The 21,852-nt window shown below is 37.9% G+C and overlaps 1 protein-coding gene across 6 annotated transcripts in view; it reads right to left on the bottom strand.

Annotated features, from left to right (window-relative positions):
• rbfox1 (RNA binding fox-1 homolog 1) overlaps positions 1-21,852 on the bottom strand; it is a 396,445-nt gene that overhangs the window by 222,345 nt on the left and 152,248 nt on the right. Inside the window, exon 1 of one of the 6 annotated variants that reach the window (XM_045715918.1) lies at positions 12,459-12,974. The exons of 1 other annotated variant lie outside the window; for it this stretch is intronic. In XM_045715918.1, the coding sequence (XP_045571874.1) occupies positions 12,459-12,593 (135 nt within the window). In that variant the 5' untranslated portion in view covers positions 12,594-12,974. Of the gene's footprint in view, positions 1-12,458; positions 12,975-21,852 lie in introns of those variants that run through there. 4 more of the 6 variants (XM_045715917.1, XM_045715921.1, XM_045715916.1 and 1 more) reach the window with 4 other exon arrangements.

The raw sequence follows: 21,852 nt of genomic DNA, 5'->3' as shown, positions 1-21,852 counted from the left end.
AATACTGCTCTATTCTATTCTATTCTATTCTATTCTATTCTATTCTGTTATTTTCTGTTCTATTCTATTCCATTAAGTGCCTCTCTGTGAGCTGTGGCCAAACTGTAGTGTATCTGTCGATTCCAGAGATGACAATCTGAGTAGAGAGAAGATGGGAAATCTGATTAGAAATCTACCCAATGTATCTGTCTGTGTACATTTCACTACTAATCTACCCAATGGATCTGTCTGTGTACATTTCACTACTAATCTACCCAATGGATCTGTCTGTGTACATTTCACTACTAATCTACCCAATGGATCTGTCTGTGTACATTTCACTACTAATCTCATTACACACTTTTCAATTCACTTCACTGGTAATGATAACAACAGTAGTTTTAATCTACTGAGTCAGTTTGTATGTGTGTGTGTGTGTGTGTTGTGTGTTGTGTGTTTGTGTGTGTGTGTGTGTGTGTGTGTGTGTGTGTGTGTGTGTGTGTGTGTGTGTGTGTGTGTGTGTGTGTGTGTGTGTGTTAATGGGCCTAGCAGAGGAACTCTGTTCAAGCACATATCTATTCATTTAGATACTGATCTCACCAAAGATTTCTCCTTGATCATATTTTTTGTCTTTCATCCTCCCTTCCATGATGAAAACAATCGATCTACGTATCTCTCTCTGTATTAATGTATCTATGTATCTCTCTCTGTATTAATATATATATTTATCTCTCTGTATTAATGTATCTATTTATATCTCTCTGTATTAATGTATCAATTTATATCTCTCTGTATTAATGTATCTATTTATCTCTCTCTGTATTAATCTATTTATTTATATCTCTCTGTATTAATGTATCTATGTATCTCTCTCTGTATTAATGTATATATTTGTCTCTCTGTATTAATGTATCTATTTTTATCTCTCTGTAATAATGTATCTATGTATCACTCTCTGTATTAATGTATCTATGTATCTCTCTCTGTATTAATGTATCAATTTATTGCTCTCTGTATTAAAGTATATATTTATCTCTCTCTGTACTAATGTATCTATGTATCTCTCTCTGTATTAATGTATCTATTTGTCTCTCTGTATTAATGTATCTATTTATATCTCTCTGTATTAATGTATCTATTTATCGCTCTCTGTATTAATGTATCTATGTATCTCTCTCTGTATTAATGTATCTATTTATCTCTCTCTGTATTAATGTATCTATTTATCTCTCTCTGTATTAATGTATCTATTTATCTCTCTCTGTATTAATGTATCTATTTATCTCTCTCTGTATTAATGTATGTATTTATGTCTCTCTATTAATGTATCTATTTATCGCTCTCTGTATTAATGTATATATTGATCTCTCTCTGTATTAATGTATCTATTTATGTTTCTCTGTATTAATGTATCTATTTATCTCTCTCTGTATTAATCTATATTTTTATATCTCTCTGTATTAATGTATCTATATATATCACTGTCTGAATTAATGTATCAATGTATCTCTCTCTGTATTAATGTATCTATTTATTCCTCTCTGTATTAATGTATCTATTATTCTCTCTCTGTATTAATGTATCAATGTATCTATCTCTGTATTAATGTATCTATTTATTGCTCTCTGTATTAATGTATCTATTTATCACTCTCTGTATTAATGTATCTATTATTCTCTCTCTGTATTAATGTATCAATGTATCTATCTCTGTATTAATGTATCTATTTAACTCTCTGTGTATTAATGATTCTATGTATCTCTCTCTGTTTTAACGTATCTATGTATCTCTCTCTGAATGAATGTATCTATTTATCTCTTTCTGTAATAATGTATCTATGTATCTCTCTCCGTATTAATATATATATACAGTGGGGCAAAAAAGTCTGTGTTGCCCAGCGACAGCCCCAAAACATCACTGCTCTAGAGGAGATCTGCATGGAGGAATGGGCCAAAATACCAACAACAGTGTGTAATAACCTTGTGAAGACTTACAGAAAACGTTTGACCTGTGTCATTGCCAACAAAGGGTATATAACAAAGTATTGAGATAAACTTTTGTTATTGACCAAATACTTATTTTCCACCATAATTTGCTAATAAATTCATAAAAAATCCTACAATGTGATTTTCTGGATTTTTTTCTAATTTTGCCTGTCATAGTTGACGTGTACCTATGATGAAAATTACAGGCCTCTCTCATCTTTTTAAGTGGGAGAACTTGCACAATTGTTGGCTGACTAAATACTTTTTTGCCCCACTGTATATATGTATCTCTTTCTGTATTAATGTATCTATTTATATATTTCTTTTTTAATCTATCATGGTATCTATCTCTGTGTTAATATATCTATTTATCTCTCTCTGTATGAGTCTAATTATATCTATCTGTATTAAAGTATCTGTTTTAGCACTCTCTGTATTAATGTATCTATGTACCGCTCTATGTATTAATGTATCTTTTTATCTCTCTGTGTATTAACATATCAATGTATATCTATCTGTATGAATGTATTTACTTATCTCTCTCTGTATACATGTATATATTTATCTATCTCTGCATGAATGTATCTATTTATATATATCTATATTAATGTATCTATTTATATTTCTCTGTATCTCTCTCTGTATTAATCTATCAATTTATCTCTCTCTGTATTCATCTAATTATCTCTATCTGTATTAATGTATATGTTTTACCTCTCTCTGTATTAATGTATATATGTATATCTCTCTGTTTTCATGTATCCATTCATCTCTCTTTGTATTCATGTATCCATTCATCTCCCTCTGTATTAATCTATCCATTTATCTCTCTCTGTATTAATCTATCCATTTATCTCTCTCTGTATTATTCTTGATCTATCTAGTGACAATACCACTGGGTTAAATAACAGATGTAGTTCTGTCTAGAGACAATACCACTGGGTTAAATAACAGATGTAGTTCTGTCTAGAGACAATACCATTGGGTTAAAGAATGGATGTTGTTCTTTCCTCCAGATATAAAAGCAATTAACTGGTGGCATAATGTAATTTGTATCGGCTGAGGAAAAGGTTAGGAATGTCACTAGAGGTTTATGGTTTAGCCAGCTGAGAGAGAGAAAGGGAAGGAGAGAGAGAGATGGAGAGAGAGAGAAAGAAAGAGAGAGCGAGATGGAGAGAGAGAAAGAGTATATTATTCTATATAATGTCAAATGTGTCAAAAAAAGCCTAGAAAATTAGGAAAAGTTTATTATGTACACCAGCCCCGTTCACGAAAATGGTTTGCTCTTCCAGACAGTGAGTCACGTGGCCGTGGCTTGTTATATAAAGCAGGAAGACAGGCACCAAGGCATTCAGTTACTGTTCCATCAAACGTTAGAATGGGCAAAACCAGTGACCTAAGTGTCTTTGAGCGTGGTATGAGAATCTGTGCCAGGCGGACCGGATCCAGAATCTCAGAGAAGTCCGTCCTCCTGGGCTTTTCACGCACGACAGTGTCTAAGGTTTACCGAGAATGGTGCGACAATCAAAAAACATCCAGTAAGCGGCGGTCAGCGGCGGTCCTTTGGGCGAAAACAGCTCATTGATGAAGGAGAATGGCAAGAATGGTGCAAGCTAACAGGCGGACCACAAACAGTAAAATAACAGAGCAGTACAATGCATCTCAGAACGGGCAACTCCTCGGTCCTTGTCACGGATGGACTATTGCAGCAGACGACCACACCAGGTTCAACTCCTATCAGCTAAAAACAAGAACTGGGCACGCGATCACCAACACCGGACAATTGAGGAGTGGATGAATCCTGGTCCGACGAATCCGGGTGTCTGGTCCTACGAATCTCACTTCCTGTTACGTCATGCTGATGGCAGAGTCAGGATTTGGCGTAAGCAGCATTAGTCCATGGCCCCATCCTGCCTGGTGTCAACAGTACAGGCTGGTGGTGGTGGTGTAATGGTGTGGGGAATGTTTTACTGGCACACGTTAGGTCACTTAATAAAAGGGGGTGGTGGGGGGATAGTCAGTTGTCCAACTGAATGTATTCAACTGAAATGTGTCTTTCACATTTAACTCAACCACTCTGAATCAGAGAGGTGCAGGGAGCTGCCTTAGTCGACATCCACGTCTTCGGTGGCCCGGGGAACAGTGGGTTAACTGCCTTGCTCAGGGGCAGAATGACAGACTTTGACCTTGTCAGCTCAGGGATTTGATCCAGCAACCTTCCGGTTACTGGCCCAATGCTCTAACCACTAGGCTTCCTTCCTGACTACACATTGTTTACAGAACACAGCAACTAACATGATGGTAGGTCAACATGATGGTAGGTCAACATACTAACATGATGGTGGGTCAACATACTAACATGATGGTAGGTCAACATCAAGGTAGGTCAACATGATGGTAGGTCAACATACTAACATCAAGGTAGGTCAACATGATGGTAGGTCAACATACTAACATGATGGTAGGTCAACATACTAACATGATGGTAGGTCAACATACTAACATGATGGTAGGTCAACATACTAACATCAAGGTAGGTCAACATGATGGTAGGTCAACATACTAACATGATGGTAGGTCAACATGATGGTAGGTCAACATACTAACATGATGGTAGGTCAACATACTAACATGATGGTAGGTCAACATACTAACATGATGGTAGGTCAACATGATGGTAGGTCAACATACTAACATGATGGTAGGTCAACATGATGGTAGGTCAACATACTAACATGATGGTAGGTCAACATACTAACATGATGGTAGGTCAACATACTAACATGATGTAGGTCAACATACTAACATGATGTAGGTCAACATACTAACATGATGGTAGTCAACATACTAACATGATGGTAGGTCAACATGATGGTAGGTCAACATACTAACATGGTGGTAGGTCAACATACTAACATGATGGTAGGTCAACATCAAGGTAGGTCAACATACTAACATGATGGTAGGTCAACATACTAACATCAAGGTAGGTCAACATACTAACATGATGGTAGGTCAACATCAAGGTAGGTCAACATACTAACATGATGTAGGTCAACATACTATCAAGGTAGGTCAACATACTAACATGATGGTAGGTCAACATCAAGGTAGGTCAACATACTAACATGATGGTAGGTCAACATACTAACATGATGTAGGTCAACATACTAACATGATGTAGGTCAACATACTAACATGGTGGTAGGTCAACATACTAACATGATGGTAGGTCAACATACTAACACACACATGGCCACATTTGACCACAGGTATAATATAGCTAGATGGTCCTAGTCTCCACATTTCATCTCGGACTGCATTTCATTAAATGGATTTAGTCTTTATTTATAGAGAATCCCGAATTAGATGTTTCCCTGTGTTACAAACAATAACCAAGATAGTATCAAACCATATGAAAATCGGCATAGAATAATCTCATTTAGCCTAGGCCTATACTCAGACATAGGCTAACTATTGTAATATAGTCATGAATATTTTCTCATATAAAACATGACATGTAATTTAGACTAAAAATTTGAATATTTCCTCATATAAAACATGACTGATGTAATTTAGACTAAAAACATGAATATTTCCTCATATAAAACATGACTGATGTAATATAGACATATTTCCTCATATAAAACATGACTGATGTAATATAGACATATTTCCTCATATAGAAACATGACTGATGTAATATAGACATATTTCCTCATATAAAACATGACTGATGTAATATAGACATATTTCCTCATATAGAAACATGACTGATGTAATATAGACATATTTCCTCATATAAAACATGACTGATGTAATATAGTAATGAATATTTCCTCATATAAAACATGACTGATGTAATATAGACATATTTCCTCATATAAAACATGACTGACGTAATACAGACATATTTCCTCATATAGAAACATGACTGATGTAATATGGACATATTTCCTCATATAGAAACATGACTGATGTTATATAGTCATGAATATTTCCTCATATAAAACATGACTGATGTAATATATTCATGAATATTTCCTCATATAAAACATGACTGATGTAATATAGACATATTTCCTCATATAAAACATGACTGATGTAATATAGACATATTTCCTCATATCGAAACATGACTGATGTAATAGTCATGAATATTTCCTCATATAAAACATGACTGATGTAATATAGACATATTTCCTCATATAAAACATGACTGATGTAATATAGACATATTTCCTCATATAAAACATGACTGATGTAATATGGTCATGAATATTTCCTCATATAAAACATGACTGATGTAATATAGACATATTTCTTCATATAAAACATGACTGATGTAATATAGACATGAATATTTCCTCATATAAAACATGACTGATGTAATATAGACATATTCCTTCATATAAAACATGACTGATGTAATATAGACATATTTCCTCATATAAAACATGACTGATGTAATATATACATATTTCCTCATATAAAACATGACTAATGTAATATAGACATATTTCCTCATATAGAAACATGACTGATGTAATATATTCATGAATATTTCCTCATATAAAACATGACTGATGTAATATAGACATATTTCCTCATATAGAAACATGACTGATGTAATATAGTCATTAATATTTCCTCATATAAAACATGACTGATGTAATATAGACATATTTCCTCATATAAAACATGACTGATGTAATATATTCATGAATATTTCCTCATATAAAACATGACTGATGTAATATAGACATATTTCCTCATATAAAACATGACTGATGTAATATAGACATATTTCCTCATATAAAACATGACTGATGTAATATAGACATATTTCCTCATATAGAAACATGACTGATGTAATATAGTCATGAATATTTCCTCATATAAAACATGACTGATGTAATATAGACATATTTCCTCATATAAAACATGACTGACGTAATATAGACATATTTCCTCATATAGAAACATGACTGATGTAATATGGACATATTTCCTCATATAAAACATGACTGACGTAATATAGACATATTTCCTCATATAAAACATGACTGACGTAATATAGACATATTTCTTCATATAAAACATGACTGATGTAATATAGACATATTCCTTCATATAAAACATGACTGGTGTAATATAGACATATTTCCTCATATAAAACATGACTGACGTAATATAGACATATTTCTTCATATAAAACATGACTGATGTAATATAGACATATTCCTTCATATAAAACATGACTGATGGAATATAGACATATTTCCTCATATAGAAACATGACTGATGTAATATATTCATGAATATTTCCTCATATAAAACATGACTGATGTAATATAGACATATTTCCAAATATAGAAACATGACTGATGTAATATAGAGATATTTCCTCATATAAAACATGACTGATGTAATATAGACATATTTCCTCATATAAAACATGACTGATGTAATATAGTCATGAATATTTCCTCATATAAAACATGACTGGTGTAATATAGACATATTTCCTCATATAAAACATGACTGATGTAATATAGACATATTTCCTCATATCGAAACATGACTGATGTAATATAGTCATGAATATTTCCTCATATAAAACATGACTGATGTAATATAGACATATTTCGTCATATAAAACATGACTGATGTAATATAGACATATTTCCTCATATAAAACATGACTGATGTAATATAGACATATTTCCTCATATAAAACATGACTGATGTAATATATACATATTTCCTCATATAAAACATGACTAATGTAATATAGACATATTTCCTCATATAGAAACATGACTGATGTAATATATTCATGAATATTTCCTCATATAAAACATGACTGATGTAATATAGACATATTTCCTCATATAGAAACATGACTGATGTAATATAGTCATGAATATTTCCTCATATAAAACATGACTGATGTAATATAGACATATTTCCTCATATAAAACATGACTGATGCAATATAGACATATTTCCTCATATAAAACATGACTGATGTAATATAGACATATTTCCTCATATAGAAACATGACTGATGTAATATAGTCATGAATATTTCCTCATATAAAACATGACTGATGTAATATAGACATATTTCCTCATATAAAACATGACTGACGTAATATAGACATATTTCCTCATATAGAAACATGACTGATGTAATATGAACATATTTCCTCATATAAAACATGACTGACGTAATATAGACATATTTCCTCATATAAAACATGACTGATGTAATATAGTCATTAATATTTCCTCATATAAAACATGACTGATGTAATATAGACATATTTCTTCATATAAAACATGACTGATGTAATATAGACATATTTCCTCATATAAAACATGACTGACGTAATATAGACATATTTCTTCATATAAAACATGACTGATGTAATATAGACATATTCCTTCATATAAAACATGACTGATGTAATAAAGACATATTTCCTCATATAGAAACATGACTGATGTAATATATTCATGAATATTTCCTCATATAAAACATGACTGATGTAATATAGACATATTTCCAAATATAGAAACATGACTGATGTAATATAGTCATGAATATTTCCTCATATAAAACATGACTGATGTAATATAGACATATTTCCTCATATAAAACATGACTGACGTAATATGGACATATTTCCTCATATAGAAACATGACTGATGTAATATGGACATATTTCCTCATATAGAAACATGACTGATGTAATATAGACATATTTCCCCATATAAAACATGACTGACATATTTCCTCATATAGAAACATGACTGATGTAATATAGACATATTTCCTCATATAAAAACATGACTGATGTAATATAGACATATTTCCTCATATAAAACATGACTGACGTAATATAGACATATTTCCTCATACGGAAACATGACTGATGTAATATATTCATGAATATTTCCTCATATAAAACATGACTGATGTAATATAGACATATTTCCTCATATAAAACATGACTGATGTAATATAGACATATTTCCTCATATAAAACATGACTGATGTAATATAGACATATTTCCTCATATAAAACATGACTGACGTAATATAGACATATTTCCTCATACAGAAACATGACTGATGTAATATAATCATGAATATTTCCTCATATAAAACATGACTGATGTAATATAGACATATTTCCTCATATAAAACATTACTGATGTAATATAGACATATTTCCTCATATAGAAACATGACTGATGTAATATAGTCATGAATATTTCCTCATATAGAAACATGACTGATGTTATATAGACATATTTCCTCATATAGAAACATGACTGATGTAATATAGTCATGAATATTTCCTCATATAGAAACATGACTGATGTTATATAGACATATTTCCTCATATAGAAACATGACTGATGTAATATAGTCATGAATATTTCCTCATATAAAACATGACTGATGTAATATAGACATATTTCCTCATATAGAAACATGACTGATGTAATATAGTCATGAATATTTCCTCATATAAAACATGACTGATGTAATATAGACATATTTCCTCATATAAAACATGACTGATGTAATATAGACATATTTCCTCATATAAAACATGACTGATGTAATATAGACATATTTCCTCATATAAAACATGACTGATGTAATATATTCATGAACATGTCCTCATATAAAACATGACTGATGTAATATAGTCATGAATATGTCCTCATATCAAACATGACTGATGTAATATAGACATATTTCCTCATATAGAAACATGACTGATGTAATATATTCATGAATATTTCCTCATATAAAACATGACTGATGTAATATAGACATATTTCCTCATATCAAACATGACTGATGTAATATAGACATATTTCCTCATATAGAAACATGACTGATGTAATATAGTCATGAACATTTCCTCATATAGAAACATGACTGATGTTATATAGACATATTTCCTCATATAGAAACATGACTGATGTAATATAGTCATGAATATTTCCTCATATAGAAACATGACTGATGTAATATAGACATATTTCCTCATATAAAACATGACTGATGTAATATAGACATATTTCCAAATATAGAAACATGACTGATGTAATATAGACATATTTCCTCATATAAAACATGACTGATGTAATATAGACATATTTCCTCATATAAAACACGACTGATGTAATATAGTCATGAATATTTCCTCATATAAAACATGACTGATGTAATATAGACATATTTCCTCATATAAAACATGACTGACGTAATATAGACATATTTCCTCATATAGAAACATGACTGATGTAATATGGACATATTTCCTCATATAGAAACATGACTGATGTTATATAGTCAAGAATATTTCCTCATATAGAAACATGACTGATGTTATATAGTCATGAATACTTCCTCATATAAAACATGACTGATGTAATATAGACATATTTCCTCATATAAAACATGACTGATGTAATATAGACATATTTCCTCATATAGAAACATGACTGATGTAATATAGACATATTTCCCCATATAAAACATGACTGATGTAATATAGACATGAATATGTCCTCATATAAAACATGACTGATGTAATATAGACATATTTCCTCATATAGAAACATGACTGATGTTATATAGACATATTTCCTCATATAGAAACATGACTGATGTAATATAGTCATGAATATTTCCTCATATAGAAACATGACTGATGTTATATAGTCATGAATATTTCCTCATATAAAACATGACTGATGTAATATAGACATATTTCCTCATATAGAAACATGACTGATGTAATATAGTCATGAATATTTCCTCATATAAAACATGACTGATGTAATATATTGATGAATATTTCCTCATATAAAACATGACTGATGTAATATAGACATATTTCCTCATATAAAACATGACTGATGTAATATAGACATATTTCCTCATATAGAAACATGACTGATGTAATATAGACATATTTCCTCATATAAAACATGACTGATGTAATATAGACATATTTCCTCATATAGAAACATGACTGATGTAATATAGTCAAGAATATTTCCTCATATAAAACATGACTGATGTAATATATTCATGAACATGTCCTCATATAAAACATGACTGATGTAATATAGTCATGAATATGTCCTCATATCAAACATGACTGATGTAATATAGACATATTTCCTCATATCAAACATGACTGATGTAATATAGACATATTTCCTCATATAGAAACATGACTGATGTTATATAGACATATTTCCTCATATAGAAACATGACTGATGTAATATAGTCATGAATATTTCCTCATATAGAAACATGACTGATGTTATATAGACATATTTCCTCATATAAAACATGACTGATGTAATATAGTCATGAATATTTCCTCATATAAAACATGACTGATGTAATATAGACATATTTCCTCATATAGAAACATGACTGATGTAATATAGTCATGAATATGTCCTCATATCAAACATGACTGATGTAATATAGTCATGAATATTTCCTCATATAAAACATGACTGATGTAATATAGACATATTTCCTCATATAGAAACATGACTGATGTAATATAGTCATGAATATGTCCTCATATCAAACATGACTGATGTAATATAGACATATTTCCTCATATCAAACATGACTGATGTAATATAGACATATTTCCTCATATAGAAACATGACTGATGTTATATAGACATATTTTCTCAAATAGAAACATGACTGATGTAATATAGTCATGAATATTTCCTCATATAGAAACATGACTGATGTTATATAGTCATGAATATTTCCTCATATAAAACATGACTGATGTAATATAGACATATTTCCTCATATAGAAACATGACTGATGTAATATAGTCATGAATATTTCCTCATATAAAACATGACTGATGTAATATATTGATGAATATTTCCTCATATAAAACATGACTGATGTAATATAGACATATTTCCTCATATAAAACATGACTGATGTAATATAGACATATTTCCTCATATAGAAACATGACTGATGTAATATAGACATATTTCCTCATATAAAACATGACTGATGTAATATATTCATGAATATGTCCTCATATAAAACATGAGTGATGTTATATAGACATATTTCCTCATATAGAAACATGACTGATGTAATATATTCATGAACATGTCCTCATATAAAACATGACTGATGTAATATAGTCATGAATATGTCCTCATATCAAACATGACTGATGTAATATAGACATACTTCCTCATATCAAACATGACTGATGTAATATAGACATATTTCCTCTTATAAAACATAACTGATGTAATATAGTCATGAATATAGGCCACAAGCATATTTTGTCATATACAAATAGCAGAGAGCAGCACCATTTTCCCACGATCTAGAGATATTTTTCTCAACTGGAGCAAAATCACACACGCACACACACGCAGCCCAGCCACTCACCTGCTGGAGGTACATAAAGGTGAGAGCAGCGCAGGACAGTTGAGGACACATGTCTACGTTGGGCATCGCAACGCACGTTCCTCCCGTCAGGGGATGCTGCATTCTGTGCGAGGAGGCGGCGTACAGGGCTTGCATGCAGCGCGTGAGTCCCGATGCCTGAACCCGGTTTGTCTGTCTGTATTTTCTGTCCGCGTGCTGAAATGCGGTGCCGTGGGCCCGGTCCCGTTATTTCTTTACCGATGTCAGCCGAGGTTTAACGTTCACCGGGTTGTTGTGTGGATTTATTTTCAGTGCCCGGACAGTCCCGTGTCTTGCGCAATAGAATAACGGTCACGTCGAGTGCGCGCTGAGTGGGACAGCCTTTCGCGTGCAGAGGAAAGCCGACGAAGAGAGTTTGTGTGTGTCCGTGTGTGCGCACTGCTGCAGTGCGCGCGTGTGTGTGTGTGTGTGTGAAGAGATGGCGTGCCGAAGCAGCCCGCCTGCTACAGAGCTATGAGAGAATGTGAGTTTGTGTGTATGGAGGGAGGAAATAGAATGCCTGTGTGCATCTCGTGCCCACTGTAAATGTTGCAAGCTCTCTCTCTCTCTCTCTCTCTCTCTCTCTCTCTCTCTCTCTCTCTCTCTCTCTCTCTCTCTCTCTCTCTCTCAGGCGGATGAACTTCTCTGCCACCGGGCTCTGTTATATGCTGACTGTCTTTTCCCGTTACCGGTTCTTCTCGGGCCATCATCCAACGACCGACTTGCCAAAACACCTACTCAACCTCCCTTGCACACTTTCACTATTATAAAGGGATTCAGCCATAGCCACAGTGTGTGTGTGTGTGTGTGTGTTTGTGTGTGTGTCATGTAGAGGAGAAGGATGCAACGGAGGACCAGGAGAAGTGACGGCGACTCACCGATCACGGAGCCGTGTTTTGGGCTGGGGCGCCTGGACTGTTGAGAGCTGAACGGAAGTGTTTCTGGGGCCCTGGCTGCTCAACAGAGATGGTAAAGAGATGATGCAGCAATGGGTCGATTTAACAAATTATTGTAAATATCTACGAATGCAATTTGGATTGTTACACATCATGAACAAAGTTTTAAACGAATAAAGTGTAACCTAATGTCAAATCGATAGTAATTCATTAATGAATTAGGGCAAACAATTTACTAAAAACTAAGTTAGTTAAAATCGAATATCATCTGAGCTTGTTTTTCCTCAAATAGTTTGCTTGTTTGTTATTGTACCCAGTAACACAGCCAAAATGAAATAAAAATGACCACATAAGCTCATGAATGTTCTTCTGCAAAAAAGGAAAATGTAAAAGCCACTTACTCACAGAAAGTCAAACAAAATCTGAAAGAAATGCATCAATTAAAAGCATCTGAAAGCTTCTCATGAAACATCAATTACATTGATTGGAGAAAAACAACACACTCTCTCTCTTTCTCTCTCTTTCGCTCTCCCTCGCTCTTTCTCTCGTCCTCTCCCGTTCTCTCTTCTGCTCTCTCTCTCTCTAAATAATGCATCATAATAAACTTAAACAGGGCCGCAACATCTGTGAATAATCTAAAAACTAAATGTCTACAGACAGACGACTCCATCACAACAAAACCTTCTCTTCACACAACCATAAACAAACCTATTATCTATCAAATCAAAAGAGTTGATTTGTTAAAAGAGAGAGAGAGAGAGACAGAGAGAGAGAGACAGAGAGACAGAGAGAGAGACAGAGACAGAGACAGAGACAGAGACAGGGACAGAGACAGAGACAGGGACAGAGACAGGGACAGAGACAGAGACAGGGACAGAGACAGAGACAGGGACAGAGACAGGGACAGAGACAGGGACAGAGACAGAGACAGAGACAGAGACAGGGACAGAGACAGAGACAGGGACAGAGACAGAGACAGAGACAGAGACAGAGACAGAGACAGAGAAAGAGAGCTGTGTTGTTCTAAACTCTAAAGGTCTCCTTCTATTCGGTTCATTGTGTGTCTGAGTGCACGTGTGTCGTAAAAAGCTACACCAGCGGGGCAGTGATGGCATTTTATAGTGAAAGGCTGAGTGGCAGGGTGAGATATGATAGTGAAAGGCTGAGTGGCTGGGTGAGATTAGATTATGAAAGGCTGAGTGGCTGGGTGATATTAGATAGTGAAAGCCTGAGTGGCAGGGTGAGATTAGATAGTGAAAGGCTGAGTGGCAGGGTGAGATTAGATAGTGAAAGGCTGAGTGGCTGGGTGAGATTAGATAGTGAAAGGCTGAGTGGCTGGGTGAGATTAGATAGTGAAAGGCTGAGTGGCTAGGTGACATTAGATAGTGAAAGGCTGAGTGGCTGGGTGAGATTAGATAGTGAAAGGCTGAGTGGCTGGGTGATATTAGATAGTGAAAGGCTGAGTGGCAGGGGTGAGATTAGATAGTGAAAGGCTGAGTGGCAGGGTGAGATTAGATAGTGAAAGGCTGAGTGGCTGGGTGAGATTAGATAGTGAAAGGCTGAGTGGCTGGGTGAGATTAGATAGTGAAAGGCTGAGTGGCGGGGTGACATTAGATAGTGAAAGGCTGAGTGGCTGGGTGAGATTAGATAGTGAAAGGCTGAGTGGCTGGGTGAGATTAGATAGTGAAAGGCTGAGTGGCAGGGTGAGATTAGATAGTGAAAGCCTGAGTGGCTGGGTGAGATTAGATAGTGAAAGGCTGAGAGGCAGGGTGAGATTAGATAGTGAAAGGCTGAGTGGCTGGGTGACATTAGATAGTGAAAGGCTGAGTGGCAGGGTGAGATTAGATAGGGAAAGGCTGAGTGGCAAGGTGAGATTAGATAGTGAAAGGCTGAGTGGCAGGGTGAGATTAGATAGTGAAAGGCTGAGTGGCTGGGTGAGATTAGATAGTGAAAGGCTGAGTGGCAGGGTGAGATTAGATAGTGAAAGCCTGAGTGGCTGGGTGAGATTAGATAGTGAAAGGCTGAGTGGCAGGGTGAGATTAGATAGTGAAAGGCTGAGTGGCTGGGTGAGATTAGACAGTGAAAGGCTGAGTGGCTGGCTGAGATTAGATAGTGAAAGGCTGAGTGGCAGGGTGACATTAGATAGTGAAAGCCTGAGTGGCTGGCTGAGATTAGATAGTGAAAGGCTGAGTGGCAGGGTGAGATTAGATAGTGAAAGCCTGAGTGGCTGGGTGAGATTAGATAGTGAAAGGCTGAGTGGCTGGGTGACATTAGATAGGGAAAGGCTGAGTGGCAGGGTGAGATTAGATAGTGAAAGGCTGAGTGGCAGGGTGAGATTAGATAGTGAAAGGCTGAGTGGCAGGGTGAGATTAGATAGTGATAGGCTGAGTGGCTGGGTGACATTAGATAGTGAAAGGCTGAGTGGCTGGGTGAGATTAGATAGTGAAAGGCTGAGTGGCAGGGTGAGATATGATAGTGAAAGGCTGAGTGGCTGGGTGAGATTAGATAGTAAAAGGCTGAGTGGCTGGGTGAGATATGATAGTGAAAGGCTGAGTGGCTGGGTGACATTAGATAGTGAAAGGCTGAGTGGCTGGGTGAGATTAGATAGTGAAAGGCTGAGTGGCAGGGTGAGATATGATAGTGAAAGGCTGAGTGGCTGGGTGAGATTAGATAGTAAAAGGCTGAGTGGCAAGGGTGAGATTAGATAGTGAAAGGAAGAGTGGCTGGGTGAGATTAGATAGTGAAAGGCTGAGTGGCTGGGTGACATTAGATAGTGGAAGGCTGAGTGGCTGTGTGAGATTAGATAGTGAAAGGCTGAGTGGCTGAGTGACATTAGATAGTGAAAGGCTGAGTAGTAGGGTGAGATTAGATTATGAAAGGCTGAGTGGCTGGGTGAGATTAGATAGTGAAAGGCTGAGTGGCTGGGTGACATTAGATAGTGAAAGGCTGAGTGGCAGGGTGAGATATGATAGTGAAAGGCTGAGTGGCTGCGTGAGATTAGATAGTAAAAGGCTGAGTGGCTGGGTGAGATATGATAGTGAAAGGCTGAGTGGCAGGGTGACATTAGATAGTGAAAGGCTGAGTGGCTGGGTGAGATTAGATAGTGAAAGGCTGAGTGGCAGGGTGAGATATGATAGTGAAAGGCTGAGTGGCTGGGTGAGATTAGATAGTAAAAGGCTGAGTGGCAAGGGTGAGATTAGATAGTGAAAGGATGAGTGGCTGGGAGAGATTAGATAGTGAAAGGCTGAGTGGCTGGGTGACATTAGATAGTGGAAGGCTGAGTGGCTGTGTGAGATTAGATAGTGAAAGGCTGAGTGGCTGAGTGACATTAGATAGTGAAAGGCTGAGTAGTAGGGTGAGATTAGATTATGAAAGTCTGAGTGGCTGGGTGAGATTAGATAGTGAAAGGCTGAGTGGCTGGGTGATATTAGATAGTGAAAGGCTGAGTGGCTGGGTGAGATTAGATAGTGAAAGCCTGAGTGGCAGGGTGAGATTAGATAGTGAAAGCCTGAGTGGCTGGGTGATATTAGATAGTAAAAGGCTGAGTGGCTGGGTGAGATTAGATAGTGAAAGGCTGAGTGGCTGGGTGAGATTAGATAGTGAAAGGCTGAGTGGCTGGGTGACATTAGATAGTGGAAGGCTGAGTGGCTGTGTGAGATTAGATAGTGAAAGGCTGAGTGGCTGAGTGACATTAGATAGTGAAAGGCTGAGTAGTAGGGTGAGATTAGATTATGAAAGGCTGAGTGGCTGGGTGAGATTAGATAGTGAAAGGCTGAGTGGCTGGGTGAGATTAGATAGTGAAAGCCTGAGTGGCTGGGTGATATTAGATAGTGAAAGGCTGAGTGGCTGGGTGAGATTAGATAGTGAAAGGCTGAGTGGCTGGGTGAGATTAGATAGTGAAAGTCTGAGTGGCTGGGTGATATTAGATAGTGAAAGGCAGAGGCTGGGTGAGATTAGATTATGAAAGGCTGAGTGGCTGGGTGAGATTAGATAGTGAAAGCCTGAGTGGCTGGGTGACATTAGATAGTGAAAGGCTGAGTGGCAGGGTGAGATTAGATAGTGAAAGGCTGAGTGGCAGGGTGAGATTAGATAGTGAAAGGCTGAGTGGCTGGGTGAGATTAGATAGTGAAAGGCTGAGTGGCTGGGTGAGATTAGATAGTGAAAGGCTGAGTGGCTAGGTGACATTAGATAGTGAAAGGCTGAGTGGCTGGGTGAGATTAGATAGTGAAAGGCTGAGTGGCTGGGTGATATTAGATAGTGAAAGGCTGAGTGGCAGGGTGAGATTAGATAGTGAAAGGCTGAGAGGCAGGGTGAGATTAGATAGTGAAAGGCTGAGTGGCTGGGTGAGATTAGATAGTGAAAGGCTGAGTGGCTGGGTGAGATTAGATAGTGAAAGGCTGAGTGGCGGGGTGACATTAGATAGTGAAAGGCTGAGTGGCTGGGTGAGATTAGATAGTGAAAGGCTGAGTGGCTGGGTGAGATTAGATAGTGAAAGGCTGAGTGGCAGGGTGAGATTAGATAGTGAAAGCCTGAGTGGCTGGGTGATATTAGATAGTGAAAGGCTGAGAGGCAGGGTGAGATTAGATAGTGAAAGGCTGAGTGGCTGGGTGACATTAGATAGTGAAAGGCTGAGTGGCAGGGTGAGATTAGATAGGGAAAGGCTGAGTGGCAAGGTGAGATTAGATAGTGAAAGGCTGAGTGGCAGGGTGAGATTAGATAGTGAAAGGCTGAGTGGCTGGGTGAGATTAGATAGTGAAAGGCTGAGTGGCAGGGTGAGATTAGATAGTGAAAGCCTGAGTGGCTGGGTGAGATTAGATAGTGAAAGGCTGAGTGGCAGGGTGAGATTAGATAGTGAAAGGCTGAGTGGCTGGGTGAGATTAGACAGTGAAAGGCTGAGTGGCTGGCTGAGATTAGATAGTGAAAGGCTGAGTGGCAGGGTGACATTAGATAGTGAAAGCCTGAGTGGCTGGCTGAGATTAGATAGTGAAAGGCTGAGTGGCAGGGTGAGATTAGATAGTGAAAGCCTGAGTGGCTGGGTGAGATTAGATAGTGAAAGGCTGAGTGGCTGGGTGACATTAGATAGGGAAAGGCTGAGTGGCAGGGTGAGATTAGATAGTGAAAGGCTGAGTGGCAGGGTGAGATTAGATAGTGAAAGGCTGAGTGGCAGGGTGAGATTAGATAGTGATAGGCTGAGTGGCTGGGTGACATTAGATAGTGAAAGGCTGAGTGGCTGGGTGAGATTAGATAGTGAAAGGCTGAGTGGCAGGGTGAGATATGATAGTGAAAGGCTGAGTGGCTGGGTGAGATTAGATAGTAAAAGGCTGAGTGGCTGGGTGAGATATGATAGTGAAAGGCTGAGTGGCTGGGTGACATTAGATAGTGAAAGGCTGAGTGGCTGGGTGAGATTAGATAGTGAAAGGCTGAGTGGCAGGGTGAGATATGATAGTGAAAGGCTGAGTGGCTGGGTGAGATTAGATAGTAAAAGGCTGAGTGGCAAGGGTGAGATTAGATAGTGAAAGGAAGAGTGGCTGGGTGAGATTAGATAGTGAAAGGCTGAGTGGCTGGGTGACATTAGATAGTGGAAGGCTGAGTGGCTGTGTGAGATTAGATAGTGAAAGGCTGAGTGGCTGAGTGACATTAGATAGTGAAAGGCTGAGTAGTAGGGTGAGATTAGATTATGAAAGGCTGAGTGGCTGGGTGAGATTAGATAGTGAAAGGCTGAGTGGCTGGGTGACATTAGATAGTGAAAGGCTGAGTGGCAGGGTGAGATATGATAGTGAAAGGCTGAGTGGCTGCGTGAGATTAGATAGTAAAAGGCTGAGTGGCTGGGTGAGATATGATAGTGAAAGGCTGAGCAGTGAAAGGCTAGTGGCTGGGTGAGATTAGATAGTGAGCTGAATTAAGGCTGAGTGGCTGGGTGAGATTAGATAGTAAAAGGCTGAGTGGCAAGGGTGAGATTAGATAGTGAAAGGATGAGTGGCTGGGAGAGATTAGATAGTGAAAGGCTGAGTGGCTGGGTGACATTAGATAGTGGAAGGCTGAGTGGCTGTGTGAGATTAGATAGTGAAAGGCTGAGTGGCTGAGTGACATTAGATAGTGAAAGGCTGAGTAGTAGGGTGAGATTAGATTATGAAAGTCTGAGTGGCTGGGTGAGATTAGATAGTGAAAGGCTGAGTGGCTGGGTGATATTAGATAGTGAAAGGCTGAGTGGCTGGGTGAGATTAGATAGTGAAAGCCTGAGTGGCAGGGTGAGATTAGATAGTGAAAGCCTGAGTGGCTGGGTGATATTAGATAGTAAAAGGCTGAGTGGCTGGGTGAGATTAGATAGTGAAAGGCTGAGTGGCTGGGTGAGATTAGATAGTGAAAGGCTGAGTGGCTGGGTGACATTAGATAGTGGAAGGCTGAGTGGCTGTGTGAGATTAGATAGTGAAAGGCTGAGTGGCTGAGTGACATTAGATAGTGAAAGGCTGAGTAGTAGGGTGAGATTAGATTATGAAAGGCTGAGTGGCTGGGTGAGATTAGATAGTGAAAGGCTGAGTGGCTGGGTGAGATTAGATAGTGAAAGCCTGAGTGGCTGGGTGATATTAGATAGTGAAAGGCTGAGTGGCTGGGTGAGATTAGATAGTGAAAGGCTGAGTGGCTGGGTGAGATTAGATAGTGAAAGTCTGAGTGGCTGGGTGATATTAGATAGTGAAAGGCAGAGGCTGGGTGAGATTAGATTATGAAAGGCTGAGTGGCTGGGTGAGATTAGATAGTGAAAGCCTGAGTGGCTGGGTGACATTAGATAGTGAAAGGCTGAGTGGCTGGGTGAGATTAGATAGTGAAAGCCTAAGTGGCTGGGTGACATTAGATAGTGAAAGGCTGAGTGGCTGGGTGAGATTAGATAGTGAAAGGCTGAGTGGCTGGGTGAGATTAGATAGTGAAAGGCTGAGTGGCTGGGTGAGATTAGATAGTGAAAGCCTGAGTGGCTGGGTGAGATTAGATAGTGAAAGCCTGAGTGGCTGGGTGAGATTAGATAGTGAAAGCCTGAGTGGCTGGGTGAGATTAGATAGTAAAAGCCTGAGTGGCAAGGGTGAGATTAGATAGGGAAAGGCTGAGTGGCAGGGTGAGATTAGATAGTGAAAGGCTGAGTGGCAGGGTGAGATTAGATAGTGATAGGCTGAGTGGCTGGGTGACATTAGATAGTGAAAGGCTGAGTGGCTGGGTGAGATTAGATAGTGAAAGGCTGAGTGGCAGGGTGAGATATGATAGTGAAAGGCTGAGTGGCTGGGTGAGATTAGATAGTAAAAGGCTGAGTGGCTGGGTGAGATATGATAGTGAAAGGCTGAGTGGCTGGGTGACATTAGATAGTGAAATGTTGAGTGGCTGGGTGAGATTAGATAGTGAAAGCCTGAGTGGCAGGGTGAGATATGATAGTGAAAGGCTGAGTGGCTGGGTGAGATTAGATAGTAAAAGGCTGAGTGGCAAGGGTGAGATTAGATAGTGAAAGGATGAGTGGCTGGGTGAGATTAGATAGTGAAAGGCTGAGTGGCTGGGTGACATTAGATAGTGGAAGGCTGAGTGGCTGTGTGAGATTAGATAGTGAAAGGCTGAGTGGCTGAGTGACATTAGATAGTGAAAGGCTGAGTAGTAGGGTGAGATTAGATTATGAAAGGCTGAGTGGCTGGGTGAGATTAGATAGTGAAAGGCTGAGTGGCTGGGTGAGATTAGATAGTGAAAGGCTGAGTGGCAGGGTGAGATATGATAGTGAAAGGCTGAGTGGCTGGGTGAGATTAGATAGTAAAAGGCTGAGTGGCTGGGTGAGATATGATAGTGAAAGGCTGAGTGGCTGGGTGACATTAGATAATGAAAGGCTGAGTGGCTGGGTGAGATTAGATAGTGAAAGGCTGAGTGGCAGGGTGAGATATGATAGTGAAAGGCTGAGTGGCTGGGTGAGATTAGATAGTAAAAGGCTGAGTGGCAAGGGTGAGATTAGATAGTGAAAGGATGAGTGGCTGGGTGAGATTAGATAGTGAAAGGCTGAGTGGCTGGGTGAGATTAGATAGTGAAAGGATGAGTGGCTGGGTGAGATTAGATAGTGAAAGGCTGAGTGGCTGGGTGACATTAGATAGTGGAAGGCTGAGTGGCTGTGTGAGATTAGATAGTGAAAGGCTGAGTGGCTGGGTGACATTAGATAATGAAAGGCTGAGTGGCTGGGTGAGATTAGATAGTGAAAGGCTGAGTGGCTGGGTGAGATTAGATAGTGAAAGGCTGAGTGGCAGGGTGAGATATGATAGTGAAAGGCTGAGTGGCTGGGTGAGATTAGATAGTAAAAGGCTGAGTGGCAAGGGTGAGATTAGATAGTGAAAGGATGAGTGGCTGGGTGAGATTAGATAGTGAAAGGCTGAGTGGCTGGGTGACATTAGATAGTGGAAGGCTGAGTGGCTGTGTGAGATTAGATAGTGAAAGGCTGAGTGGCTGAGTGACATTAGATAGTGAAA

The sequence above is a fragment of the Salmo salar genome, chromosome ssa03, assembly GCF_905237065.1.
Source record: "Salmo salar chromosome ssa03, Ssal_v3.1, whole genome shotgun sequence".
In the NCBI taxonomy this organism is placed as follows: Eukaryota; Metazoa; Chordata; class Actinopteri; order Salmoniformes; family Salmonidae; genus Salmo; species Salmo salar.
Note: the sequence above shows the minus strand (reverse complement) of the source record. Positions and strands in the feature narration are given on the sequence as shown.